The sequence below is a fragment of the Lampris incognitus genome, chromosome 5 (genome assembly GCF_029633865.1).
Source record: "Lampris incognitus isolate fLamInc1 chromosome 5, fLamInc1.hap2, whole genome shotgun sequence".
NCBI lineage: Eukaryota > Metazoa > Chordata > Actinopteri > Lampriformes > Lampridae > Lampris > Lampris incognitus.
In genome coordinates this window covers 19877130-19889611 of record NC_079215.1, presented here as the reverse complement: position 1 = coordinate 19889611, position 12482 = coordinate 19877130, and the positions used below count along the sequence as shown (strand labels likewise).

General features: G+C 41.6%; 1 protein-coding gene across 2 annotated transcripts in view; it reads left to right on the top strand.

The window, feature by feature from the left end:
• LOC130112437 (calcium uptake protein 3, mitochondrial-like) overlaps positions 1 to 12482 on the top strand; it is a 54111-nt gene that overhangs the window by 20565 nt on the left and 21064 nt on the right. For both annotated transcript variants that reach the window (XM_056279779.1, XM_056279780.1), the window contains exons 5-7: positions 1187 to 1234; positions 4865 to 4947; positions 5234 to 5305. In XM_056279779.1, the coding sequence (XP_056135754.1) occupies positions 1187 to 1234; positions 4865 to 4947; positions 5234 to 5305 (203 nt within the window). The remainder of the gene's footprint in view (positions 1 to 1186; positions 1235 to 4864; positions 4948 to 5233; positions 5306 to 12482) is intronic.

Sequence of the window (12482 nt, the reverse complement as noted above, 5' to 3'; positions counted from 1 at the left end):
ATGTCATTAAACTTTGTTTACATTTTCTTTTTCTATAAGCAAATGTGTCTCCATTGCAATTTTTTGCATTTCTTTGCATCGAATAAAAGTTTGTCCACCTCAAGCGAGCGTAAAAACTTTCTCATGAATGTGGGGGATTTTCCTGGGTGCTTTGTCATCGCCGTCAAGCCTTTTTCATTCAAAACAAGGAAATTCAAATCAAATCACTTGGAGAGAAGCGAGGCTACAATGACTTCTAACAGGGTGTCGCAGTCAGATCATCAGCCCCGGTTCTGCAAACACCACGGGGCCTCCTGACTGCTCACACTACATGATAGAGAAATTAGTTTTATCATTGCAGCTTCCAGCCCAGCTAGCTGGTGTCATATTCACACACACACACACACACACACACACACACACACACACACACACACACACACACACACACACACACACACACACACACACACACACACACACACACACACACACAGAGGGATTCAGTCTCCCGTAACACTCAAGTAAGTCACCCTGAACTATCTGAAGGATCAGAAAGAGAGAGAGAGAGAGGGGTAAGAGAGAGAGAGAGAGGGGGGTGAGAGAGAGGAACAGAAGGTAGATGAGAAGGAGCTACAAAGATTTCTTAATGGGCCCCAGGCCAGAGTGGATCACCCCTCAAACATTTTTCACTTGCTTATCCAAACACACACACACACACACACACACACACACACACACACACACACACACACACACACACACACACACACACACACACACACACACACACACACACACACACACACACTACCAGTTTTCTTTGCTTTGGACACTCAGGGTGTAGAAAATGAAACGGTGTGTGGCCAAATGGCCACTGGCAGCTTACCTGAAGAAGACACATGTTAAAGATGTTATCTTCATGAAAGGAAGGATTACCATTGTGTGTGTGTGTGTGTGTGTTTGTGTGTGTGTGTGTGTGTGTGTGTGTGTGTGTGTGTGTGTGTGTGTGTGTGTGTGTACTGGACCTCTCTATCTCAGGAGGCCCCATGGTATTGGGGTATCTATAAACTCTCAGTGTGTGTGTGTGTGTTTTTGTGTGACTCTAAATACGTATTATTGTGTGTTTGCTATTGGCGTGTGTGTATGTGTGTATGTTATGGATGTGACCTTTTCTTAACTCTCTGTGTCTCTGTGTCTCTGCCAGGCATCATCGCATACACAGAATACCTCTTCCTGCTCTGCATCCTGACAAGTGAGTTGATAATATCTCCCCGCCCTTTCCTCTTTTTTTCACTTTTTTTTTTTCGTTGTTGTCGTCATTGCACTGTTTTCAGTCACCTCCCCGCCGCCCTGTTTTCACCTTACGTTAACACGAGTCTTACATCTGGATTGTATGTAGACTTCATTTAGCTGGACTATAATGCATTTGCTGCCCCTAAACAATGGAGCCGCCTTCCCCTTGATACCAGATTATCTGAACCAATTGCCAAAATACTTCAACCCCTTCCTTCCTCTGTCTTTCTCTCTTTTGTCACCCTGTTGAATGCTTCACTATAAAATCTCTTTATACTATTTAACGGAGTGGGTTTTTTTTTTAATGTGAAGTTACCCAAAATATTAGAAATGCTGGTGTTGTGAAAATAAGACTAACGGGCCGTCTGCACCAAGAACGATAAATATAACGATAACGTAATAACTATAATGATAACTATAACAATAACTTAATAACTATAATGATAACTATAACGATAATAACTATAATGATAACTATAACAATAACTTAATAACTATAACAATAACTATAATGATAACGATAACCTGATAACTATAACGATGACTATAACTACAATGATAACTTGATAAGTATAACGATAACTATAATGATAATGATAACAATAACTTGATAACTATAATGATAACTATAACAATAATGATAATGATAACTTGATAACTATAATGATAATGATACTGATAACAATAACTTGATAACTATAACAATAAATAACGATGATGATAACGATAACTTGATAACTATAACAATAACTATAATGATGATGATAATGATAACTTGATAACTATAATGATAATGATACTGATAACAATAACTTGATAACTATAACAATAACTAACGATGATGATAACGATAACTTGATAACTATAACAATAACTATAACGATGATGATAATGATAACTTGCTAACTTTAATATAACTATAACGATGATGATAACGATAACTTGATAACTATAATGATAACTATAACGTACGATGTGAGCATCCACACTGATGAACGATAACGTTCTATAAATGGTGGATGCCAAGCACTCCAGCTGTGTCGGCTTAGGAAAATGGACATTGATGGATATAAGTGGATAATATGGATATTGATGACCTGTTACTGCTGTACGTTGCACAGAGAAAGAAGAAGAAAACCAGAAGGCTGTGGCTTCACTAAACTCTTCAAAGACATGAGGAGTTAGGAGAATCCAACACTGTTAGAAGCGTTGTCATCTTCTGAAGACAAATTTCATTCATACTTTCCTATGAGTCAACATCAACGTGATGGTATCCAGGCGATCGTGAAAGAGTACATCAGGACCCATCGCCCTGTAAATTCGGATGGATTTTGATAGGCTGTCAGTGTCTCTATCGTTCATCAAATCGCTCTGGAAGTGATCTCTACGATATTGTTCGCCGCTGTCGTTGTCGTTATTGTTGTGGTGTGTCTCCACCATCCACTTGAGTTAGAACGATTTTTAAAACGATATATTAACTTGGTCTGGACGGCCTGTAAAGCCTCTTGAGAAACTCCCCACTATGTTTGTCAGCATAATCAAACCATTTCACAAAACTGATCAGCTTCTGGTAATAAATGACATCAGTCAGTGAATCATCATCAACCAGTTGGTCTGTTTTTGAATAGTTGCCTAGAAACATCATGCTAGTGGCATCCGGGTAGCGTAGCAGTCTATTCTGTTGCCTACCAACACGGGGATCGCCGGTTCGAATCCCCGTATTACCTCCGGATTGTTCGGGCGTCCCTGCAAACACAATTGGCCGTGTCTGCCGGTGGGGAAGCTGGATGTGGGTATGTGTCCTGGTCACTGCACTAGCGCCGCCTCTGGTCGATTGGGGCACCTGTTCGGGGGGTGAGGGAGAAGGAACTGGGGGGAATAGCGTGATCCTCCCACACGCTACGTCCCCCAGGTGAAACTCCTCACTGTCAGGTGACAAGAAGTGGCTGGTGACTCCACATGTATCGGAGGAGGCATGTGGTAGTCTGTAGCCCTCCCCGGATCGGCAGAGGGGGCGGAGCAGCGACCGGGATGGCTTGGAAGAGAAGGGTAATTGGCCGGATACAACTGGGGGAAAAAAATCATGCCAGTTGGCGAGCTAGCTAGCTGTCAATAAAGAGTCTCGTGAAATCAACCGGATGAGAATTGACTTGGTTCAGAAAGGGGGCGCTAACACAGTTATAACAAATCAAACGATACTTCTGAGGATGAGAAAATTACACTCCTAACATTAATATTACACAATAAAACATGTCCGACTGAATTAAAATGGTTGGGCTGGATCTTTAAGTCAACTTTGTCAGAGGAATGAAAAAATAATTTGCTGTTAAATTTGAATATGAGGTGAATATTGAAAGGCATGCCAGCTTTACACTAGTTATGTTAGTCAGCACGACTTGTTAATTAAATTATTCATTGATCACAGAATTTACTTTAGTGCTGTTGGTTTGACTCTAAACCCCTCTCCACCTCTCCCTCCTTTTCCTTTCGTTTAGCAGCACCCTGTGCTTACATAGGACCATCGTGTTGTCAGATTGGAGTTAGTCAGCAAGGTATATAACATAAACTATTCCAAGCCCACCCAGAAAGGCAAAGAGGATGTGGACAGAGAAAATATGGAGAATACAACATGTAAAGCGCTTTTTAAAGCACAAGTTACTTAAGGGCTTTACAGCAGAGGAACGAAAACTGATTTTGCTTGCTCTCTGTCCAGAGGCCAGGGGCGCCGACAGCAAACGCTCGACTCGGTCATGTAGTTTGGACTTCGGAAACAGACTGTTGGAAAATCTAACTTCTTGTTCACAGGCGGTTAAAAGATCTGACATCTGCCAAAATACATATTATGAGCAAAATCTTTAAAAAAAAACCTAAAACAAAAAGGCGTGAAATGGAGTCCGGTCTATCCTAACTGGCTAAAAGTGAGAAAGCAAGTCTCGGGTTTGAATAATATCCCAGTCAGTAGTCCCAAGTAGTCAGTCATGTAAAGCGTTTTATTTTTCTTGATGATTTAAACGGCATGCAGTTTGGAAGAATAGTAATAGTATTATGTTATCATGATTTACACCCATAAATGTTGATGTCACTTGCTTGGTGTTCTGTGTCTGATTCCTGCCTTGCCTTGGGCTGAGGGCCCAGCGAGGACCACCACTGATCCAAACTCCAGACTGTAACCTTTGATAATTCTTTTTTTTTTTTTTTTCCCCACATGCACCTTTTGATATCTGCTATTGAATTTGGCCGTGTAAAAATAGAGGCGGATAGAGAGACCCACAGCTGGCCAGAAAAAAAAACACCACGGTTTTCATTTCAATTTTGGCACCTGATTGGGTTATTCCACTCCTGAAAGAGACGGACAATAAAAGGGAAGAAGCCTCTGGAAAATAAGAGATGTGTTCGGGGTATAGCTAAGGTCATTGTCCATAAACATTTATCTTCCACTCTACATTTGGCTGCTTTCTTCTACTACTTCCAACTTTTCCTTGACAAACCATTGGATTCAATAAAGCCTTTAAAACACACACACGCACACACACGCACACATGCACACAAACGCACACAGGCCTTGTGTGATGTCTTTTTTGCTCTCCAGAGCCTCATGCTGGCTTTAAGATTGCCTTCAACATGTTTGATGCTGACGGCAACCAGATGGTGGACAAGAGGGAGTTCCTGGTGGTGAGTCCCTGCAAAGACTCTGTTAGACGGGGGAAATCCAAAGCACATTCCACTTACAGTACATGTCATTACTATTATCTAAGACAGGGAAGTCATTTGAGGGAGCATGAGCATGTCTCTTTTCCAAAACCTAGCCATTATATTAGCTTTATTTCTGCACATGCCAACCACTTTTTGCTCTAGTTGTGTCTGTCATTCTCTCTCTCGCGCTCTCTCTCTCTCTCTCTCTCTCTCTCTCTCTCGCTCTCTCTCTCTCTCTCTCTCTCTCTCTCTCTCTCTGTTATAGCTTCAGGAGATCTTTCGCAAGAAAAATGAGAAGAGAGGGAGGAAGGGGGATGCTGAAAAGTCAGCCCAGTTGGTAAGACTAGTTGGTGTATCTCTATCTGCCTGTGTCTGTCTGTCCGTCCAGCTGTCTGTCTCTGTGTCTGTCTGTCCATGTGTCTGTCTGTCCATCTGTCTTATGTTTGTCTGTCTGTCTTACCACTCCATGTACACTGCCAATGGCAGACGCACTCAGTGATGGGGTAAAAAAAGGGTAATTATCCAAATTATCTTCCTTATTTTGCTGGATTTTTGTGATGAATCGTACTTACTCAGGGTGATGTAATAGCGACGCTACTCAGCAGCAAATTTTGCTCCAAGCTTGATGCCCTTTTAAGAAAGAAATACAGTTATCTTGAGTGTCATTTTGTACAATGGCTTCTTTCTTAGCTCTTCAAGGTTGCAAACGTACAATAAAAATGACAACGTAAGTGCTAAATAAACCTATACTCGTGGAAGTTTTTGAGAAAAAGGGGTATTTCGAAGCAGATAGAGGTTACACTTTATGAGTAGCTGTAAATGATGATTAAAAAATGAGTAAAAGATTGCTAATGCAGCTAATGAGCTAATGCTAACAAACGTGTTGTGAGACCTCAAGCTCTCACGACATCCTTGTTAGCGTTAGCAGACGGCTTGACATATTAATGACTATTTTGTAAAGTTTTATCTAGTGAAGTTTTCCTTTTTTTTTCTATTCGAACCTCCAATTCTTTTATCTAAAACTAACCTTTTGCTTGTATCTCATACCGAATTAGACTGTTCAGACCAAAAGATTTGCCCTAACCTGAACCATTTCAGGGGTCTACCACACCAGACAAGACCCAAGGTCCAGGCTGAGCAAAGATAAAAAGACACCCCTGAGACAGTCCAGCACTTAGTAGCAGGGTGTAAAATGCTAGCTGGGAAATTGTACACTGGAAGGCATAAACAACTGGCTGTGGGACTTCAAGTTCCAGACTGACAAGCAGGTGCTGGCTAACTAACCAGACATTGTGGTGGTCAACAAGGGACAGAAGACAGCAGTAGTGGTCAATGTAGCAATCCCAAGTGACAGCAACACCAGGAAGAAAGAGCACGAGAAGCTAGAGAAATACCAAGGGCTGTAGGAAGAACCAGATCGGGTGTGGAAGGTGAAATCCACAGTAGTCCAGTGGTAATAGGAGCACTAGGGGCTGTGCCCCCCAAACTGGGAGAGTGGCTCCAGCAGATTCCAGAAACCACATCTGAGGTCTCTGTCCAGAAGAGTGCGGTCATAGGAACAGCTAAGTTACTGCGCAGAACCCTCAAACTCCAAGGCCTCTGGTAGAGGACCTGAGAGGAAGATTTTTATATTTGTATAAAAACTTAATTTTTGAATGTCACACCCCTCCCTTCCCTATTGGACGTCGTGCACATGATGTGCATGACGAGGCAGTAAATGGTATGTCCTTTTCCAAGTAGCTTTATTGACAGCTGATGATTCCTTATGGCATGAAACAGGCTTGTACTGTCTCATAAAGAATTTACTTGACTCACTGGATTATTTTGGCACTTTCCCTACCATTGAGTGTTTCTTTTAATGAAGTTTTATATATATATATACACACACACACACACACACACACACACAACTGTATGTATGTGTGTGTGTGTGTGTGTGTGTGTGTGTGTGTGTGTGTATATATACACACATACATACATACATACATACATGCATGCATACATACATACATACATACATACATACATACATACATACATACATACATACATACATACATACATACATACATACATATACATACATATAAAACAGATCTAGAAAAATAAAAACAGCAAAAATTAAAGTAAAAGTACAATTTTATATACAGATCACAATATTTACTTGTGTGTTAGAGGGGAGAGTGGCTGTCAGTGGGGACCTGTTGATTAGTCCGACTGCAACAGGGAAGAGACTGTTCTTGTGGCGTGAGGTTTAGGTTCTGATGGACCTCAGCCTCAGAGTCTCAAAAAGCTGGTGTCCGGGGTGGGAGGAGTTGGCAATGATCTTGCCTTGGTTAATTTAGGACTTTGTGTCCAAATTAACCCATAGGCTTGTAATGCTCGTTATTTTAAAACTATAAGATGTTTTCTGTTTTTTAAGCCATCTGTTAATGCTAACAAGTGTGTTGTAAGAGATTATAAGAGCCCTATTACTCATTTGTTATTCATTATCCACAGCGACTCATATTTAAAGCGTGACTCAAGTAGAAATTAAATGCTCCTCTGTAAAGTCAGTCACATTAGCATCCCTTTGTGATGTAAAACTGTTAATGTAACTATATTTTCCAGTGCATGTTGTCCCTCAGAAAGTGTCTCACATTTTACCAATATGATGTCTCCTCGTTGCTGCTATTATAGTTATCCCTACTCTTTACCTGCTGTATCATAAACACTTGCAGAAGGACGCATCTGTTGTTTGACTGCATCCATAAGTTTGATTGTAGTCATAAAAGGTATCCTGCCTTGTTTTTGTCGAACCATATGCTCTTGCATGTAAACATACTGTATATTACAAAAATTTTGCAGTACGTATTTGTCCCTAATTCGGCTTCTGGATGCATTGACAACAACATGTCCTTCTGAGGAGTGTATCTGCAGCTTCGTCCCTTGCATGTATTAACATGTCTTTTAACTTTTCTCCCCTTCCTCCCCCTCTCTGACTGCATGCTGTGTGTGTGTGTGTGTGTGTGTGTGTGTGTGTGTGTGTGTGTGTGTGTGCGTGTGTGTGCGTGTGTGTGCGTGTGTGTGCGTGTGTGTGTGCGTGCATGCGTGCGTGCGTGTGTGTGTCTGTGTCTCTCTCTCTCTCCTCCTCATGTCTATGTGTGTTGTTAGAGTATGCAGCTGTATGGATATCAGGTTGCCCCTGTGAACAGCGTAGGTATCCATCACCCTAACCTCTTTTAGTATCTTTTCAAGCTCTCTGTAGATGGGATAAAGACATGAATGAAAAGAGGGGGCAATGGAGATTTAAAGAGGGCTCATTCAAATCTGCTGCAAACTGCATCGTACCACTTCTCTGTCACTTTGGGGTTCAGGTTGGAGGGTGGTCGCTTTGGATACTCTGTAGTTTCTCTGTATGTTTCCACCTTAAATTATACAAACGCCAGGTCAGAGGTGACCCTCAACCCAATACACACACACACACACACACATGGCCAACGTACTTCCGTTCCGTCTCAGTAAAAATCAGTTCTCGCCATTCATTGCCTTCTATGTTAAAAAGCCAACTTTCTGTCGCCTTCGATTCTGTCTTGACTCTGTGATCACCTATTTTGTGATTCAACATAATGTATAGCACAATACAGGTGTTGTTGTTATTGACATATCTTTATGTTTCTGTTGTCAGACGACTGGACAACTAAGAAAAAGTGAATATATTCGGGGTCAGAAAATGCTAACGGGCTAATCAAGGATAATGGTACTGTAACGCCCACTAGACTCGCTAGGGCTAGCGCTAACCAGTCAAACTTTAGTTGACTGGTTGGTGATTCCTAACCCCCCCACCACCACCACCACCACCTCCCGAATGCTCTACATTGGTGTCAGAAGTGGGCTGGTGAGACCGTGAGGCCATCGTAAACACGTGCACCCAGAGGCATGAGGGAGCTGATGTGCTGAAGCGTGGGGACACGCTTCCCGAAAGAGGGGGGTAGTGTAACGACCACGGATGACTAGTCTCGCTAGCCCTTGGCTAACGGGTCGGACCCTTTAGTTGACTGGTTAGCGCAGTCGCCCGCTACAGTACATTGATAAGATGATCACGGTAACTGCGACAATTTGTTGGAAAAAAAACTTGCTACCATTGTTTAAGGTACATGTAACTGGGCAAAATTTCCAGCAAATTAAAGAAAATGTTCAGAACTGTTAGCATTTTGGGACCCTCAATCAATTCACTTTTTTTTATAGTCATGCAGTCTATTTTGACAACAGAAACATAAAGATATGTCAGTAACAACACCTGTATTGTTTTGTACGCTGTGTTGAAACACAAAATAAGTAATCACAGAGAACTGAGAGCGACAGAAACTTGGCTTATTAACACTATGGGCAATGGGGAGAGCCGATCTTTACACTCCTGAGATGAAATAAGCAGAAGTACATTGGCCATCGTTCCCACTCATCCTGGACAAACCTGGAAAACCTGGAAATTTATTTTTATGTTTTGTGTTTGAACTTTGGTTGGTATGTTAAGAACCAGCTAAAAGTTACACAGTCCATTTAGAGACTGTTGTTTTGGTGTGTGTGTGTGTGTGTGTGTGTGTGAATCAGTCAGTCTTTTCCATCCATAGGGTTTGAAGTGAGGCTTCCATGAGTTGTTAATACTGAATAATATGACCTTCTGTGGGTACGGGCTGTCATGTAAATCCAAGCAAAAATTCATTGAAAATGTCCTTGAAAAGTCCTGGAAAATGACACCCTAAAGAGAGCGGGAAGTCCTGGAGAGAGATGGAGGAATGGAGCAGGTTATGGAGAAGAGGGATGATATGATCAGACGATCAGCTGTCAGGCACTGAGCAGTGAAGGCCTTCTCTCTATTATTTCTGGGTGACATCTTGAATCTTTTTTATTTGTGGGACACAGATATTCCAAATAACGCTTTTCTTCTTTTTTTTTTTTGGTGACGCTGAAGGGCATTAATCAGGCTAATTTTGCCTTTTTTTAACCACCTAAGCTGCTTTACCTTAGATTCTGTAGACTTTGACAGGTTTAGAAGCTTGTAAAGTAGGTTTCTAAGGATTATACGACAATTAGAGGGAAACTCGATGACCAAATTCAATTTTTTTCAAAAATTTAAACGTTCTGTCCCTGGAAAAAAAAATCTGAACCTATTCCACCTGATCCTACATTGTCTGTAAAATCTACTGTCCAGCCTCATTGAATAGAAAGATGATGGATGGATGAATGGATGGACGAATTGTTGAATTGATGATTAGATCTATGATGGATAAATTAGTTATGGATGGATGGATGGATGGCTACATGGGTAGATGAATGAACCGATGGATAGATGGATAGATGGATGAATGGACAGGTGATAGACGGATGGATGGGTGATGGCTAGATGATGGACAGATGATACATACATGGACAGATGGACAAATGGGTGGATGGAAGGACGGATAGATGGGTGGTTGATATGTGGATACATGAATGAATGGATAATGGAGACAGCAATAGAAAAACATCGTATTCAAGAGAAGATGTCCATCTGCCAGGTCAGAAGAGTGATTGATTAAGGGACGATGTCAGAGAGAGGGATGAATAGAGAGAGGGATGGGAGAGGAGGAGTAATGGATTTAAGGGGTCAGGAGAAATGAACTCTTTAAAAAAGTGATGTGATTTAAAATGATTTTAGACACTCTTAAGCCCTCTAAACAGTCAGCCGCTGACCATTTCAGACAATCTCGTGTGTGTGTGTGTGTGTGTGTGTGTGTGTGTGTGTGTGTGTGTGTGTGTGTGTGTGTGTGTGTGTGTGCGCGCGCGCGCCATGTTTAACTATCCTAATGTGAACCAAATGTCCCCATTAGGATAGAAAAACCAGAAACACCCTACCTTGTGGGGCCATTTTATGGGGCCCCACAAGTAAAAGGGTCTATTTTAGGGTTAGGACTTGGTTTTAGGGTTAAGGTTAGAATTAGGGTTAGGTTAAGGTTAGGGTTAGGCATGTAGTTTGCGTGGTTAAGGTTAGGGTTAAGGGCTAGGAAAGGAATGTAGTTAATGAGGGGGCCCCACAAGTATAGATTTGCGAGTATGTGTGTGTGTGTGTGTGTGTGTGTGTGTGTGTGTGTGTGTGTGTGTGTGTGTGTGTCCGTCCGTATGTTTGATGGGAAGTGGTGGTGGTGGGGGGGGTCACAAACAGTGAACGGGAGACTTAATTGAAGAGGTCTAGGCTACATATTGGAAATTGTCCCCCTCTGTTGGTAATGCACATTCACATTTCCATTTCCACGATGAAATCAGACGTTATATTTGGGAGAAACAATTTTATTTGAGAGGAAGATTTATTAATTTGTCCAGCAAATTATGAGGGTTTCCCTCAAGTAAAAGATTGCACCCCCCCCCATAAATATCTATTTCAATCAATCAATCAATCAATAAATTTGAATGTACTGATGATCCCTGGAGGAAACTCATATTTCAGGCCTAAAATGCCTGAAATAGGGCTAAATGGACTTAATAGCTGTTTTTGTCGGAAAATTCTCTCTCTTGTATTGTTATGTACAGGGGTAGCTATTGTTCACACACACACACACACACACACACACACACACACACACACACACACACACACACACACACACACACACACACATGCACACACATGCACACCCATGCAGGCAGACACTCCTTGTCCTGTCAGGGTAGTGATGGATGGCTGCATTGTCTCTTTGATGTTAAGAGCGGTGCAGGGTCGTGTCAAAATGGCCGCCGCCGTAGTTTCCCTTGGGAGAGAGACAAGGTGGGTGGTCAGGAGCCTTTCCGTCACAGTCGGCTCTGAAGGGGAAAATCCTCGATAAAACAGAATTGCCAGAAGAGCTTTTTTTTCCTGATGACCTTGAAATAGATGGCACTGTGTATATTCCGTTGACCTATGGGTTCACCCCCCCCCAAAAAAAATACTATTAAGATCAGAGAGACACTGGATTTGTTCATGTTTTGCAAACTGTGTTCTTTGTGTTTGTATGAACAGTACTCAGCATGTCATAGCATGGTACTGTAGGTGTAAGACATCCAGTAGAGGCAGAAAATGGGAGGACGATTTCTCCATAAATTAGTTTTAAGTTGTGTACCTGCTAATAACCATGAAGAAAGAGGCTTTTGTTCTGTGATGTTATGAATTGATGATGAAAAGAGAGTTTTCACACACTTTCAACCACTCTTCCTGCCTCTTCGTTTTTGATACGAATGTGATTTTGTGCTGATTTGCTTGATGCCAGGGATTTGGATCAATTCACTTTCAGATATATAACCAGCTCCGCGTTACTTAATACTCTTTCTATGAACAATTCACAAAATTGTGTTTCGTTTGTTCTTTCCACATTTGTTATTACCCCCCAAAACAGCCTCAGTCAAATATTATTTTCAAAATAATAATATATTTAAAAGGGATTTTTTAGCATGTAGCATGTAGTCTTCTTCGGTCATCAGGATGGATGGGGCTTATCTCATAGGGTTGTACAGAGTGTCGTGAT